Consider the following 17921-nt stretch of genomic DNA (forward strand, 5'->3'; position numbering starts at 1 on the left):
ATTCTTTCCCATTCTTGCTTGATGTACAGCTTAAGTTGTTCAACAGTCCGGGGGTCTCCCTTCTGCTATTTTAGGCTTCACATTTTCAATGGGAGACAGGTCTGGACTACAGGCAGGCCAGTCTAGTACCCGCACTCTTTTACTATGAAGCCACGTTGATGGAACACGTGGCTTGGCATTGTCTTGCTGAAATAAGCAGGGGCGTCCATGGTAACGTTGCTTGGATGGCAACATATGTTGCTCCAAAAGCTGTATGTACCTTTCAGCATTAATGGTGCCTTCACAGATGTGTAAGTTACCCATGTCTTGGCCACTAATACACCCCCATACCATCACACATGCTGCCTTTTACACTTTGCGCCTAGAACAATCCGGATGGTTCTTTTCCTCTTTGGTCCGGAGGACACGACGTCCACAGTTTCCAAAAACAATTTGAAATGTGGACTCGTCAGACCACAGAACACTTTTCCACTTTGTATCAGTCCATCTTAGATGAGCTCAGGCCCAGCAAAGCCGACGGCGTTTCTGGGTGTTGTTGATAAACGGTTTTCGCCTTGCCTAGGAGAGTTTTAACTTGCACTTACAGATGTAGCGACCAACTGTAGTTACTGACAGTGGGTTTCTGAAGTGTTCCTGAGCCCATGTGGTGATATCCTTTACACACTGATGTCGCTTGTTGATGCAGTACAGCCTGAGGGATGGAAGGTCACGGGCTTAGCTGCTTACGTGCAGTGATTTCTCCACATTCTCTGAACCCTTTGATGATATTACGGAGTGTAGATGGTGAAATCCCTCAATTCCTTGCAATAGCTGCTTGAGAAAGGTTTTTCTTAAACTGTTCAACAATTTGCTCAGGCATTTGTTGACAAAGTGGTGACCCTCGCCCCATCCTTGTTTGTGAATGACTGAGCATTTCATGGAATCTACTTTTATACCCAATCATGGCACCCACCTGTTCCCAATTAGCCTGCACACCTGTGGGATGTTCCAAATAAGTCTTTGATGAGCATTCCTCAACTTTATCAGTATTTATTGCCACCTTTCCCAACTTCTTTGTCACGTGTTGCTGCCATCAAATTCTAAAGTTAATGATTATTTGCAACAAAAAATAAAGTTTATGAGTTTGAACATCAAATATGTTGTCTTTGTAGAATATTCAACTGAATATGGCTTGAAAAGGATTTGCAATTCATTGTATTCCGTTTAAATTTACATCTAACATAATTTCCCAAATCATATGGAAACGGGGTTTGTATGAAGATGAAGATGGTGGACACACACACACCATCATTATTGTGAGACGTCTATGCAGATGACGTCTATGTTTGAGGCAAAGACATAAAGAGGGCGTCTGGATGCAAAGAATGTTTCAGTGTGAGGACTCCAGCAGGAAAAGGAGATGTCTTCCTGGTGTTGATGGTTGTGTGTTGTATTCCATGAGGTGACTGCTGGCAACAGTGTGATGATGCAATCCCTCTGTGGAGAAAAGATCAAGAAGAGACTTTTTCATTCCAACATGTGGCCATTTTGTTCAACATGAGCTGGCACTGGTGATTCCTGATGAGGTTGAAGGTGGGACAGTGTTGGAAGTGAGGAGACGGACGTGCTTTATTAAGCAGGACAAGTCCAACAAGTCAGTCTTCACTATAAAAGGAGTCCGTGTTGAAACTGCATCAGCAGTCACAATGTAAACAACCTCTCCAGTCATTATTCACATCACTTATCATCATTTTACTTACATTTTTATTCTTGTCAAAGTTTTTTGGAATATCATTTGAAATATTTTTTTTTTTAGAATATTATTCACATTTAGTTAAAATAAAAGTCTCGTAAAAAACAATACTATTTTGAATACATTTTTTCTTCTTTTTTGTCCTCATTTTATTACAATTTTAAACATAATTTTAATAGATTTAGGACAACATTTTTCTTATCTAATTACAATTTTATTTTTGTAAAGGTGTTTTTAAATATAATGTTCTTAGAATAGTAAAACTTATTTCCATTTAATTAAAAAGAAACAGAATTTTGGATACATTATTTCTTGTAATATTAAAACTTTCACATTGAATTAAATATTTTTCTGTGACATCATTTTTAATTGGGTTTTCTGGAACAACTTTTTTTTCTAATTTAACCACAATTTTTTTGCAAAGTTTTTTTTTTTTTTAAATACATAATTTAAAATTTTTATTGGAATATTAAAACTTTTTTCCACAATTAATTAAAATGTAATTCCTGCAATTTTTTTTTAAATAAAATACAAGTTTTAGTAATATTATTACATTGTCATTTAATTACGCTTTTCTTTATTTTACTTAATTTTAATCGATATTTCTTGTAATATTTCCAGTTTTTTTCTCATTTAGTCCAAATACATTTCTTGTATTTTGTTTACATAATTTTACATAGAATATAATTTTACCTTGGACCATTACAACTTTTTTTCCTAATTTAATTAGTGTTATTTATGTGAACATATACACTTTTTTTTTTCTCTTATTACAACTCCCCACCCCCCCAAATTAGTAATTCCCTTTTCTTGCAATGTTCAGATTTTATTTTCATGAGGTATTATTTAAAAATATTTAAAAACGTATTCTTGTAAAAAAAAAAATCCTAAAATAACTGGATAATTTGTTGTAAAATATGAAGTTTTTCTGTCATAACATTGTCACATTTTGCAGTACTACACCATTATTGTCATACCATTGTTATAATACAATTAAGAATATAACAAATGTTTTTGTCGTATAAATGCTGACTTAAGATTTTATTCTTCATGTAAAATGACTTTATTCTTATAAAATTAACAAGGATTTGTCTTTGTTATAATAGTGTGATTTTTTGTCAAGTATCATATTTTGCAGTATTATGCCATTATTGTCATAGCATTATTTCACCTTAATATTGGGAAGATGAAAGATAATATCATGTTTTGGTCCTAAAAATGCTGATTAGATGACATTGTCCTACTTAGTCACAGCAGGGGGTCTGTGGTCAGCAGATGGTGCTTCAGGTTTCTTTGGCAACACCAACATGCTGGAATGATCAGCAGCGGCCATGAAAGATGTTGTTTTTGTCCAGGAAGTGTCAGTGCTTCACTTTGGATGTTTTGCAGGCTGATTTGAGCCGACAGCAGCGTGTTTGATATTGAGTGCAGCAGACATTTATTACATCTTAACACGTTCGCCCGCAGCTCACACAAAATTAAACCTGTTTACTTGCAAGCCTTTTAGCACACAACCAGCCTGATGACTAGCAACTACAAACACTTACTGGTCACTGGTCACGTCTCCCAGTAGAAACACTCACTGGTCACTGGTCAGGTCTCCCAGTAGAAAAAGTCACTGGTCACGGTCAGGTCTCCCAGTAGAAAAAGTCACTGGTCACGGTCAGGTCTCCCAGTAGAAAAATTCACTGGTCACAGTCAGGTCTCCCAGTAGAAACAGTCACTGGTCACGTCTCCCAGTAGAAACAGTCAGTGGTCAGGTCTCCCAGTAGAAACAGTCACTGGTCAGGTCTCCCAGTAGAAGCAGTAATTGGTCAGGTCTCCCAGTAGAAACAGTCAGTGGTCAGGTCTCCCAGTAGAAACAGTCAGTGGTCAGGTCTCCCAGTAGAAACGGTCACTGGTCAGGTCTCCCAGTAGAAACGGTCACTGGTCAGGTCTCCCAGTAGAAACAGTCAGTGGTCAGGTCTCCCAGTAGAAACAGTCACTGGTCAGGTCTCCCAGTTGAAACAGTCAGTGGTCAGGTCTCCCAGTAGAAACAGTCAGTGGTCAGGTCTCCCAGTAGAAACAGTCAGTGGTCAGGTCTCCCAGTAGAAACAGTCAGTGATCAGGTGTCCCAGTAGAAACAGTCACTGGTCAGGTCTCCAAGTAGAAACAGTCACTGGTCAGGTCTCCCAGTAGAAACAGTCACTGGTCAGGTCTCCCAGTAGAAACAGTCAGTGGTCAGGTCTCCCAGTAGAAACAGTCAGTGGTCAGGTCTCCCAGTAGAAACAGTCAGTGGTTAGGTCTCCCAGTAGAAACAGTCACTGGTCAGGTCTCCCAGTAGAAACAGTCAGTGGTCAGGTCTCCCAGTAGAAACAGTCAGTGGTCAGGTCTCCCAGTAGAAACAGTCACTGGTCAGGTCTCCCAGTAGAAACAGTCACTGGTCAGGTCTCCCAGTAGAAACAGTCAGTGGTCAGGTCTCCCAGTAGAAACAGTCACTGGTCAGGTCTCCCAGTAGAAACAGTCAGTGGTCAGGTCTCCCAGTAGAAACAGTCACTGGTCAGGTCTCCCAGTAGAAACAGTCAGTGGTCAGGTCTCCCAGTAGAAACAGTCAGTGGTCAGGTCTCCCAGTAGAAACAGTCAGTGGTCAGGTCTCCCAGTAGAAACAGTCACTGGTCAGGTCTCCCAGTAGAAACAGTCAGTGGTCAGGTCTCCCAGTAGAAACAGTCAGTGGTCAGGTCTCCCAGTAGAAACAGTCAGTGGTCAGGTCTCCCAGTAGAAACAGTCAGTGGTCAGGTCTCCCAGTAGAAACAGTCAGTGGTCAGGTCTCCCAGTAGAAACAGTCACTGGTCAGGTCTCCCAGTAGAAACAGTCAGTGGTTAGGTCTCCCAGTAGAAACAGTCACTGGTCAGGTCTCCCAGTAGAAACAGTCAGTGGTCAGGTCTCCCAGTAGAAACAGTCAGTGGTCAGGTCTCCCAGTAGAAACAGTCACTGGTCAGGTCTCCCAGTAGAAACAGTCACTGGTCAGGTCTCCCAGTAGAAACAGTCAGTGGTCAGGTCTCCCAGTAGAAACAGTCACTGGTCAGGTCTCCCAGTAGAAACAGTCAGTGGTCAGGTCTCCCAGTAGAAACAGTCACTGGTCAGGTCTCTAAGTAGAAACAGTCAGTGGTCAGGTCTCCCAGTAGAAACAGTCACTGGTCAGGTCTCCCAGTTGAAACAGTCACTGGTCAGGTCTCCCAGTAGAAACAGTCAGTGGTCAGGTCTCCCAGTAGAAACAGTCAGTGGTCAGGTCTCCCAGTAGAAACAGTCAGTGATCAGGTGTCCCAGTAGAAACAGTCACTGGTCAGGTCTCCAAGTAGAAACAGTCACTGGTCAGGTCTCCCAGTAGAAACAGTCACTGGTCAGGTCTCCCAGTAGAAACAGTCAGTGGTCAGGTCTCCCAGTAGAAACAGTCAGTGGTCAGGTCTCCCAGTAGAAACAGTCAGTGGTTAGGTCTCCCAGTAGAAACAGTCACTGGTCAGGTCTCCCAGTAGAAACAGTCAGTGGTCAGGTCTCCCAGTAGAAACAGTCAGTGGTCAGGTCTCCCAGTAGAAACAGTCACTGGTCAGGTCTCCCAGTAGAAACAGTCACTGGTCAGGTCTCCCAGTAGAAACAGTCAGTGGTCAGGTCTCCCAGTAGAAACAGTCACTGGTCAGGTCTCCCAGTAGAAACAGTCACTGGTCAGGTCTCCCAGTAGAAACAGTCAGTGGTCAGGTCTCCCAGTAGAAACAGTCACTGGTCAGGTCTCTAAGTAGAAACAGTCAGTGGTCAGGTCTCCCAGTAGAAACAGTCACTGGTCAGGTCTCCCAGTAGAAACAGTCAGTGGTCAGGTCTCCCAGTAGAAACGGTCAGTGGTCAGGTCTCCCAGTAGAAACAGTCACTGGTCAGGTCTCCCAGTAGAAACAGTCAGTGGTCAGGTCTCCCAGTAGAAACAGTCAGTGGTCAGGTCTACCAGTACAAACAGTCACTGGTCAGGTCTCCCAGTAGAAACAGTCAGTGGTCAGGTGTCCATCTCCTGTAGAACAAAGCAGACAGTAGTTGAGAGTAAAAGTATTTCATTCATTGACATCCAGCACTAGAGACACACTTTGGAAACACATTCAGCAGAAGTTGCCACAGCACCCTCTGGTGGACAACTTTTGTACTGATTGTTGCTTCTTTATGTATGGGGTTTGACTATCTTATATTTTTTGTTATATTATATATATATATATATATATATATATATATATATATATACATACATATATACATACACACACATACATATATATATAGTGTAATATATTATATTAATTTTCTTATATGGCAAATGTTTCTTAAATACATTCAAGCACTAACTCGAAAAAGTTTACAATTCAGTTGAATGATTGATGTCAAAAGGTCACAACTTAGTATAGAGATGAATTACTGTATTACATAAATTAAAAATAAAATCAAATAACATCTCTGAATGAAGCTACCATCGTTGATTTGGGATTATAATGCTTTATTAATATTAAAGGGACAGGAGGTAGAAAATGGATGGATTATTAAACATTGCCCATCAAGGGGAAATTTAAATAATAAATTGTATTTAACAATTAAAAAAATGCATTGCATTATTTTTATGAATTACCATTTTTTAATCTGATCTCTAAATAAAGTTATTGTTTCCTATGGAAACTCCAAATCTTTTTTTTTTTACATGTTTATTGAATTGTTTGACATACAGTTGCCAGAAAAACAATCAAATAAATATCATATGTTCTTTTTTACCCCCCAAAAACCTTAAGTCAAATAATCCGAACAACAAACAAGTGAGGGGCCCCAACAAGGTGCACAAATACACAAAAGGCTCATCAATTATTTACATTTCAATGGAAACTCCAAATCTTAATCGGAATGCACCAAACTACATATAGTTCACTTCATTCATTTCAAAAATGGGGTGTTCTATTTTAATATGATAATACATGATGTACTTATTTCGTTTTTAAATATATAATTTTGATTTCATTTCTAGTTTTTTTTCATCTTCTACAGGAGCTAAACAGCTTGATTTAAAATTAGAAACAATATCACAATACAATAATTAATGCATGGAATATTTTTAAGGGAGCATTTTAATTGATGTAATTTAGCTTAATAGAAATTATGTATTTATTATTTGACTAAAAAACACATTTCATTTTAATGAAATACAATTTTTTTTGTTTAACTATGAACTTTTAATTTATATTTGGAAACACAAAACTACATCCCAGTTCATTCATTGGATTGTTTTCAAACGGGGCATTTTATTATTATATTATTTCAACAATAAAAAAACATGTATTTCCTATTTTTTCATTTAATATATATATATACAGTTTTGTTTTTGTACTATGGTAAGAAATTACATCTTAAGTGTAAATATAAAAGTTCTTAGCAGGTATCCTAATTCATTTTAATCGAATCATGAATTGAAAGTATGTGACATATTTGTGTAAAAAAAAGGTAATGTCCCAACTAATGATTGTAATGATCTGCTTGTGACAGCTGAACTAAACACCTTCCTTTGCAACTCCATGTGATTTATGACATTCAAATATCATGTTGACTCTTTTCCATGATGTGGCTCAGTTTGAAAGGAGTTTAGCATACAAAAGCCAAGACCAGATGGCGTCTCTTTGACCGTCCATTGAATGTTGAAAGGAGGGCGGAGAGGTCATGATGGAGAAGTGCACAGGTGGTGGGAGGAGAAGTAAAGAAGGTGACAAAGTGAGGGACAGGTGCAGGTGCAGGTGCTAATCCTCTGGCATGACTCCCATCTTTAAAGCCTAAGTCATCCTTCAAAAGGTTCTTTCTGCACACTCATCCTCTCTCTCGCCAGCACTTGAGTGCAGTCAGGAAACGTAGGCAGACATTAAATCTATTTATAAGTCCAGCTAGACCTCGGGGCTACAAGGGCAGATGAGAGGAGGACAAGATTGGCAGGGAAAGTGATCATGGATTGATTTACGTGGACCCCGACTTAAACAAGTTCAACAACTTATTGGGGTGTTACCATTTAGTGGTCAATTGTAGGGAATATGTACTGTACTGTGCAATCTACTAATACAAGTCTCAATCAATCAATCACCTTTGTTTGGCACTGCAAGGACACAACCTCAACTAACAGCAAAATATGACACGCTACATGACACTTTCATAATAATGACACACTACATACGTGACACTTTCATAATAATGACACACTACATGACACTTTCATAATAATGACACACTACGTGACACTTTCATAATAATGACACTACATGACACTTTCATAATAATGACACACTACATGACACTATTACCTTTCATAATAATGACACACTACGTGACACTATTACCTTTTCATAATAATGACACACTACATGACACTTTCATAATAATGTAACGTGTAAAGAGACATCAACATAAGGAGTAAAGAGACATCAACATAAGGAGTAAAGAGACATCAACATAAGGAGTAAAGAGACATCAACATAAGGAGTAAAGAGACATCAACCTAAGGAGTAAAGAAACATCAACATAAGGAGTAAAGAGACACCAACATAAGGAGTAAAGAGACATCAACATAAGGAGTAAAGAGACATCAACATAAGGAGTAAAGAGACATCAACATAAGGAGTAAAGAGACATCAACCTAAGGAGTAAAGAAACATCAACATAAGGAGTAAAGAGACACCAACATAAGGAGTAAAGAGACATCAACATAAGGAGTAAAGAGACATCAACATAAGGAGTAAAGAGACACCAACATAAGGAGTAGAGACACCAACATAAGGAGTAGAGACACCAACATAAGGAGTAAAGAGATATCAACATAAGGAGTAAAGAGACACCAACATAAGGAGTAAAGAGATATCAACATAAGGAGTAAAGAGACACCAACATAAGGAGTAAAGAGACATCAACATAAGGAGTAAAGAGACACCAACATAAGGACTAAGGAGACACCAACATAAGGAGTAAGGAGACACCAACATAAGGACTAAGGAGACACCAACATAAGGACTAAGGAGACACCAACATAAGGACTAAGGAGACACCAACATAAGGACTGAGGAGACACCAACATAAGGAGTAAAAAGACACCAACATAAGGAGTAAGGAGACACCAACATAAGGAGTAAGGAGACACCAACATAAGGAGTAAGGAGACACCAACATAAGGACTAAGGAGACACCAACATAAGGACTAAGGAGACACCAACATAAGGAGTAAAGAGACACCAACATAAGGACTAAGGAGACACCAACATAAGGAGTAAAGAGACACCAACATAAGGAGTAAAGAGACATCAACATAAGGAGTAAAGAGACACCAACATAAGGACTAAGGAGACACCAACATAAGGAGTAAGGAGACACCAACATAAGGACTAAGGAGACACCAACATAAGGACTAAGGAGACACCAACATAAGGACTAAGGAGACACCAACATAAGGACTGAGGAGACACCAACATAAGGAGTAAAAAGACACCAACATAAGGAGTAAGGAGACACCAACATAAGGAGTAAGGAGACACCAACATAAGGAGTAAGGAGACACCAACATAAGGACTAAGGAGACACCAACATAAGGACTGAGGAGACACCAACATAAAGAGTAAAGATAAATAAATAAATGATAAATGGGTTGTACTTGTATAGCGCTTTTCTACCTTCAAGGTACTCAAAGCGCTTTGACACTACTTCCACATTTACCCATTCACACACACATTCACACACTGATGGAGGGAGCTGCCATGCAAGGCGCTAACCAGCACCCATCAGGAGCAAGGGTGAAGTGTCTTGCTCAGGACACAACGGACATGACGAGGTTGGTACTAGGTGGGGATTGAACCAGGGACCCTCGGGTTGCGCACGGCCACTCTTCCACTGCGCCACGCCGTACCATCAACATAAGGAGTAAAGAGACACGTGTAGGGGGGTGTTGCCTGAAAGACAGCTGACAAGTGAGTGAGGGTCTTTATGTGACTCGTCATTGGAGGGAGGGAGCTAGGAGGGAGGGAACTAGGAGGGAGGGAGCTAGGAGGGAACTATGAGGGAGGGAACTAGGAGGGAGGGAACTAAGAGGGAACTAAGAGGGCACTAAGAGGGGGTGCATCAGACAGAGGGATAAGGCAGCTGAGCCAGGAGCAGCTTTTATTGTCATCCAGTCCTTGATCAGGAGCAATGTTTGTATGTGATGGTGGTCTACTTGAGGAAGAGCATCCACTCTCTGCTGTCAGTCTTCAAGAGGAAGGGTGAGTGGGCTGAAACTATGAAGAAAGACTTGCTAAGGTAAAGAGCAACTAGGACTGTGAGGGTCTCCTCTAATGAGATAAACAGCTTTGCCAGCGATCGTCTTAATCAACCTAAAGCCTTTAACCTCCCGCACCAGTTGGCAAATCCTAAGTGCCAGGAAGGCGGGGCTAACACACACACACACACACACCTGTGGAGCGATACTGAAAGCACAATCTTTATGCTCTCGTAGCCATCCTCAAATCATAGTATCTATACTTTTATTCAGGGCTGTCCACACTTTTCCACAAAAAGCCACATACTGATATATTTTATTGATCACAAACAATTGTAAAAGCAGATGTTATGCCCACCTTGTATCACAGCTGACTAATTATTATTTACAACATGTGAGCCTTACATACCAATAGTGTTTCTTCCCATGTAAGAAACAATAGTAAGATTGTGTAACTGCATTACTTAGTGTGTTAGTTACACATTTAACAATGTTTGTCATTTTTCTCATTCATTCAGAAGTTTATATTATTTCATCTGTTTTAATGAACAAACTAAAGTATATTTTGTAGATCAGGTCTGTATACTGACAAGCCAAGTACGGGGGGCCCATTTTAATATTTATTTATTTAAAGAAAATGCTCAAACAGATTATATACATTTAAATACAAAACTGTGTCATAGGTGACTAACTGTATTATTATTTAACATTTCAGCCTTCTCTCTTTACATTTGGATTGTTTGCTCTTTTTTCTTACATTTTTACTGCTGTTTTCTTTTTTTTTAGATGAATATGGTATTATTTGAAAATAGTCAACTTTTAAAGTGTTAGCACAAACATGAAATATTGTTGCACAAAGTGTGGGTATGGGATGGGGAAGAAAATGAGTGGTATCACACCTGGAGCACCAGTGTGGAACATAAAAGGACAGAAAGGTGATAGGGAGCATGAAGACTCAGGTCATGCATGAATACAATCAACACTGGCAGGACTGCCTCAGTTGGGGGTAGAACCAACCCCCAACCATCTAATCCACCAGGGACTAGCAAAGAAGTAGATACTATTGATTGTGTGAAGCACTAATCCAGGTCTGAAGAAGGCGCAGGTGCACCTGATAGAGGTTTTGGCAATGGACACTTACCTGTTGAACAGGTTGGAAGTCTGCAGGCTGTGGAAGACAAGATGTGTTATATCATTTTCCTCGGGGTGTAGCCAATGTTCCCTCCAGTTTTTCATACACCAGCATCTGTCCCACAACTGACTTAATAACAAGTTCAATGTTTGATTATAAAAATCAAATGACAGCAGTCATTTTCATGAGATTATTTTCTTATCCAAGTGATTTGGCCCACTTACAATGACTAAAAAAATATCTTTTTTTTTTTTTTTTAAACTAATTGATTTTCAGATGAATCACAATTAGTAATTGTAGCAATTCTTAATTGATTTTTTACTTTTTTCCCCCCCCAATCTGTCCTGTCCAGCCACTCAGGCAAAACATCATTTAGATGTAGATGATCTATGTCTGCTGTACACATTTACTTTAGCAAAGAGAAGTGTGGGGTACTTCTAATGTGGACTTAATTGTATTTGATCTTATTAAATGATTGGCTAGTATTTTATTCAACAAAACCAATTTTCTTTAAGTAATCTAGGATTTATCAGAGCTGTTTATCTATTTTATGAAGGAATGTCATAGAACTGGCACCCAATGTCATTAAAAAGTATAGATTTTCAATCGAGAATCGATTCTAAATCGAATAGTCACGCCAAAGAATGGAACTGAATGGTGATGTGTCTAGCCCTACTATGTACTAGTATTGTATGTCTGGGTGGGGTCCTACTTTGGAAATAATTTGCACCCCTTTCAGAGATCCCATTTAGTTCCCGTTAGAATATTCTCATGTTGCACAATGAGATGTAAACCTGGGATAAAGTTTACATCCCTGTAAATGTAATTTAGGAAGAGCATTTCATGATTAAAGTCCATAAATTGACAGTAGAATACGCACACATCTGATTGAGGTGTCATGTACCTGGCATTTACAGTTTGTGTGGTCGTAAAGGCATCAGTGGCTAAGCGCGTGTGTTGGTTGGTGCAAGTGAGATGAAAGTTGACAAAGAGTTGCTTTAAGCCTGGTTTGTACGGCAGAAAATGACTCCTTTTTCTAGATAGAAGTTTTTTACCAATGTTTTTGGTGTGGTTATAGCCCAATATAAACTATTTTGTCCTCTTTAAAGTGGTTGATGGAATTCCAGTCCTCTTTAAAGCGTCTCGACAGACATTACAATAATTGAAGAGTGTTGTCACCTGTCACAGTTGCATTGCAAAACCCTACAGAACAATAGTCATGTGTTCAGATCAGATTGATTTTATTTTGTGCGCTGCATAGATTTGCTGTGCGCAGAGGGCGCGTGAGCCTTAGAGGGAACGTTGAGTGTCACGATTCCTTCTAACAACCATTCCATTCAGAATGTGTTGTTGCCGATACATTTCAGGGACAATAGTATTTATTTGGAACGATGCGATCCGAAACAATTCGGTGAGTTGAAACGGATTCACTAGCTTTTTAGCAAGAAAAAAACAAGCAGTGTGACTGTGAAATAATTAGTGGACACTGCAGGTGAACTTTCCTACATATTTCTTGTAAAGGAATGATGTGGTCATACAAACAAGCACGTAAACAACGAGTAATGGCCAATGCATTCACATCTTTTTTGAATAAAGTGCAACAAACACTTCAGGTTGAATTAACAAGTTCTGCTCTCATTTTTAATATTGAAGAAGTTTTTAATGAAAGTACAGTAACTAATATTTTAACAGCAGATGTTACTTTTGCTGTTGTTTTTCAATATTAATCCAAACAATTCAGTGTGTGTTCAGGTTGAATTACCAGTCGGTTTACCTGTTTGGGCGAGACATGGGCCAAATGGCCAAGGCTGTAATGAACACAGTTTAAAATGCAAGTAAAGTGTAACTTTTTAAACATTGTTCAATAATACTAATATACTATGAGTGTTTGTTTTTAACTTTCCATCTCAAGCTGGTGCGTTGGCGAACTTGCTCCACTGTCACTCCTGTTGTGTCCGCCGCATCTTTTGTGGTTTAAAGTTGTGTTGTGGCTTTATATTATTGGGTCGATTTTATATTTGTTGTGGCTTTTGCAATTGTGCTGTAGCTGAAAGTGTCTGTGTTGTAATAAATGATATTGTCTTGTGGCGTTTGTATTTGTTACGACCTTCCTCGCCTACCGTGGGTATCCACCATTTTTGTTTTGATGAAGCCACAGACAGACTTGTACTAAACTTCATATAAAATCTGCCACTCTTAAATCCATTTTTTTTCTAGTATTTATCAAATCGATGGATTCCCTTTTAAATCGATGTTGGATTGATACCTATCTTTCGGAAGGCCAACTTTTCGAGCACAGATCGATATACTTGAAATTTAGTAATAATATAATATAGTATCCATTAATTGCTACGAACCAACATTTTACAGTAGGGATGTAAAAATATGAACATTTCATATTGCACATTTCAACACTAGCATATATGCGCTAAAGTGCTAACATCGCACTCGCATCTTACTATCATCATCATGCTCGGTTAGCATATTTCCCGAAGAAAATCAAAATGATCAAACTTACCACAGCTGCAGTACACTGACAAATACTTGGCAGAGATTCAGGCTTTAGTTTAAGATGTTTTGGGAAGCACGTTTTTTGTTAATACAAAAGCTGTCCGTCTCCTGTACCTACCTCAATATCCCTTTCTTGACAGCTTGTGCCAAGGTCCATGACGAGCAGAAGAGGGTGTCGGTCCACTACTCGGCCTCACAACACTTCCAGGAGAACGTGTTCATCGAGGGCAGCAGGCCTCAGTTCCTGGAGGACCTGCACTCGGAGGCTCAGGAGGGCTTGAAGATACAACAGAAGGAAGGTAAGTTGCATTTATATGGTTTGTTGAGTTTTATACTTACTGTTGATTTGCTTTCTAAAGAGCACGAGAGTGGAGTGAACTTTGCTGAAGATGAACGCATTGCTGTAAGTTTGTCAGTGAAGAAACGTTGCGAATCCTCCTTCTCTTCTACTGTTCTGTGTGTTTCATCCAATGTTTTTGTGCACCGCAGTCGTCAGACACAGCACATCCGGAACAAGATGTTAACTGCAAAAATGAGGGGGGCACACTGGAATGGCAATCCAACTCAGGGATTACGGATACTGTGTCCACCAGATCTGCACTCACTCGCCAAGGTATGGTATCGCTCTTAAAAGGCAGAATTATGAGTTAAGCTCTTTAGTTCATTCTGTCTTTTTTGAAGGTTCGACATTTAAGCCTTTGTACCCAGTGAAAAGGTTAGATCAGAACAAAAAGAAGAACAGGAGGACAACCATCATGGGTATTCCCAACCAGGTGCAGAAAGAACTTGGTAGGTTTAAGAGTCACACTGTATCCAACAGCATATTTAATAGAGTTTTAAAAGTGTACACTTTTCCCAGCATTACACAGAGGTTCCACCTTCCAGCAGGTTGTTTCTACCAACAACAACAACAACCAATCAGATGTTTTCATCATTCCAACTTTTGATGGAGGGACTCCAGTAGTGACCAAGCAGGGAGCAAGGGTGCACCTTTCAGACCTGGAGGTAAGTGTTTAACATACAAAGTCCTTTTGGTTTTTGACTTTTTATGGATGCGGATCACTTCTCAACTCCAAAGCAGGTAACTGGTGATAAGCAGCAAACGAGAAAGCATCCTCAGGAAGCGTACAAGGAGGAGGAGGAGCCCTTAAACCACCAAGAATTTGGATCCCATTGCTATCGCTCATCTGTCCTCAGACCCAAGTCTGTTGTGGTCCCTGGCATGACTACTTTCGCTTCCTTTAATCCTTCAAAGAGTAGCTTCTTCTTAGAGCCCCAGGTGAAAATAATAATTATAGGATGTAGTCTAAATGTGTCCTTCCTATGCATTAAACTCATTTTCTTTTTACAGGGTCCAGTGATGTCCATATCTCCCCAGGCTACTTATCTATCTACAATCATCCCCAATGCGGTGTTGCCAGCCTCGATTGAAGTCATCGAGATAGACCTCTTTGGTGTCAAAAGTACTGGGAGTGCTCACACGGCAAGCAAAACTAGCCTCGCATCTTCGGACTCAACGGTCAGCCCTTTGCTCTCTAGAAGATCAGATGGTTTGCACATAGAAAATTCCTCCAACTCTACAACAGAGGTTTGTAATGCACAAGAAGTGGACCTCAAAGTGAGGGAAAGTATTGTGAATTCTAAAGAGGACCAAGAATTTGCCAGCCTCCACACATCAGTCAGTCTCGTTAGCAGAAACAGGGAAGCACACAAAGATCCGAAGCCTGAGAATGATGCAAAGATAAAACGCAATTCCACCCGAAGCCTGTCAATCACCAAGACTAAGCAACCCCCAGCGCCGCCACGAAGATCCAACTCCCTTCATTGCAATAAGATCAGGACCAATACAAAGATTCAGGTGGATGAAATATATGTCCCTGCTTCTCAAGGGTTAGCAAGTACTACAGCAGACATCACATCAACAGAGCAACTAAAATCAGAAACTAACAAAATCCCAAACCCTGTATCAAAGACCTCTCCAAACCCCACAGAGATTTCTGACGGTGAGGCTACAAAATCTTTGTCAGAAATCCACCCACAGAAAACTCCCTCAGAAGGTGACAAATTTGAGCGCACCATGTCGCCTTCCAGTGGCTACTCCAGTCAAAGCGGCACTCCAACGCTTTCCCCTAAAGAGATCACCCACAGCTCTCCAGACAAACACAAGAAGAATCCAGCTAAGCCCGAAAGATCTGTGTCTCGAGCCTCATCCTCAGCTTCTCCTTCCTCTTCACTTACGTCTTTATCATCTGGTACATCAGAAGCTATTAGCTCAGGTATTTCTTGTTTGGCCCCAATTTCTGCTAAAGAACCCACTCCAACTTCGAAAATGGAAGAGTTGTTAAATGTCCCACCGCCTCCCAAAGTCAAAGCACCATGTCCTCCACCCCCCGAGACGTGGGCCCAGAACAGTCGCACCATTGAGCTCCTGTGTGGTCCGAGCCCCAAAGTCAGCAAAATACTGGAGGAATCAAGACCGATAAAGGAAAGCACGGGTAAAGATGAACACAGTCAACTAAAAAGAGAAGACTTACATGTCTCCAAATCATCAGAAAGAAATTCTAAAACTGAGAAATTGTCAGCAATCAATTCTGAGGATGCCCATGAGGATCAAGAGTGTTTAATTACAAAACAACATACATTTGTAGTTCAGACAAGGGTTGAAACACCAACAAAAGTACAAAGACTAGAGAGTTGTTGCCCCACAATGAAAGACTCTGATAGTTGTGAAATCGCCACAAAGACCAAGTTGTCTCCTGTTATGAAGAACCCACAGACAGTACTGCAGACAGAAGATGTGGTGTTGACAGAGTCTTCATTGGAAACATCTGTTGGTGAGAATGAGGTGGGCACCAATGAAGTCCTAGTGACTTTTATGGAACCTCAAGGGGTTCATGACGCGATAGTATCAACTTCTGCTCCACCTGATCATCAGCCAACACCTCCTCTTTTGAGAAAGTCACCTCCCATCTCAGAACCACTTGTTGATTTAGACAAAGTACAGAAAGAGATCCTCAACATAGAATCCTCCTGGCCACCTCCTCCGCCTCCTTTACAGGGAGATTATATTTTTGATGGAGCGGATGAGTTGGACTTTCCTCTTCCGCCTCCGCCTGACGTGAGGGATGATGTTTCAGCTGTGATGGAGAAGTGCAGCACAGGGATTGATGGTATGGACACACCAATTCCACCTTTGGAGGAATTTGTTAAGTTAATTCAGGACTCAAGTGAAGGTTCGACATCTAAACCACCCGATCCAGTCTTGCGCCCTGTTGTAGTTGTAGACAATAAAGATTCCGACACTATTTTATCTTGTCCAACATCTTCATCCATTAGCCCACCATCTGTAAAAGCATCTTCCAGCCGTTTCACCAAGCGCCACTCTCTGGAAGTTGAAATCCACTCAACTACTGAACATTCTCTCACGGCCCGACTCCCTTCCCCAGTTCCAACAACCTCACCCATGGAGAACCTTACAGCTGGGGTTGTTTTCCGAAGACCACCCAGTAGTGCACATAGAGAAAACCGGAGCAAGGAGCTGCTGGCTCGCCACAAAAGTGCACCCATTCCCAAAGAGGACGCCAACATACCACTTGTCACCCCCTCTTTACTTCAGATGGTCCGCCTAAGATCCGTCAGCACAACTGAGGATAGCGAGGCAGCTATCACGGAAGACGAGTCAATAAAAGAAGGAGCTTCAGTTCAAAACATTTGCCGGCAGCAAAGCCCTCCACAAAAGCCCATCCGTAAGTCCATAACATCGCCGCCTCAAGTGGTAAAAACATCTGTGACACCCAGCACCCCTTCCATGCGTTTACAAGAAGCCATTCGTATAAAAACCGCAGCCCTGACATCAAGAGAGGGTCTGCCATGCCGGCTAGGGATGAGAACATCGTACCACTGTGCCAACGAATCAGGGATTTTGCCCCTTAAAACCTGTGAAGCATATGACAAACAGCAGTTCCAGACTTCCACTGCGAGCTTCATCTTTTCCAGGAGCACCAAAAGGGCTCTTGAAGACCAATCACCAATCTTCGACCAAACACACAGGGTAAAGTCTGACAGGGTTCCCCCACCAGTCGCCAGGAAACCGTCTCACGGCGGTGTCAGTTTTTCACAGGAGCCCAGTTTTGCCATTGGTGATCCGCAACAACATTCCAAAGGAATTGCACTACCAGAGACAAGTAAGGATCAACGATATCTGAATCAGATGATCTCATTAGGCTTTTTCTGACTGTATCGCAGTGATGTCATAGCTTCTAAACTCTTCT

General features: G+C 40.7%; 1 protein-coding gene and 1 long non-coding RNA gene across 5 annotated transcripts in view; one reads left to right on the top strand and one right to left on the bottom strand.

The window, feature by feature from the left end:
• Positions 1-17921, top strand: part of nhsl3 (NHS like 3) — a 44766-nt gene that overhangs the window by 26270 nt on the left and 575 nt on the right. For 2 of the 4 annotated variants that reach the window (XM_061982322.2, XM_061982323.2), the window contains exons 2-8: positions 13791-13949; positions 14010-14053; positions 14140-14263; positions 14332-14439; positions 14510-14655; positions 14729-14929; positions 15002-17834. In XM_061982322.2, coding sequence (XP_061838306.2) covers positions 13791-13949; positions 14010-14053; positions 14140-14263; positions 14332-14439; positions 14510-14655; positions 14729-14929; positions 15002-17834 — 3615 coding nt within the window. Of the gene's footprint in view, positions 1-9869; positions 10012-13790; positions 14054-14139; positions 14264-14331; positions 14440-14509; positions 14656-14728; positions 14930-15001; positions 17835-17921 lie in introns of those variants that run through there. The other 2 variants (XM_061982324.2, XM_061982321.2) reach the window with 2 other exon arrangements.
• Positions 10620-15117, bottom strand: LOC133620777 (uncharacterized). Its single transcript, XR_009817564.2, has 3 exons — positions 13990-15117; positions 13769-13926; positions 10620-11175 (listed from the first exon to the last, which is right to left on the bottom strand). It is a non-coding gene; the product is annotated as an uncharacterized lncRNA (long non-coding RNA).

This window comes from Nerophis lumbriciformis, linkage group LG21 (assembly GCF_033978685.3).
Source record: "Nerophis lumbriciformis linkage group LG21, RoL_Nlum_v2.1, whole genome shotgun sequence".
NCBI classification, from domain to species: Eukaryota; Metazoa; Chordata; class Actinopteri; order Syngnathiformes; family Syngnathidae; genus Nerophis; species Nerophis lumbriciformis.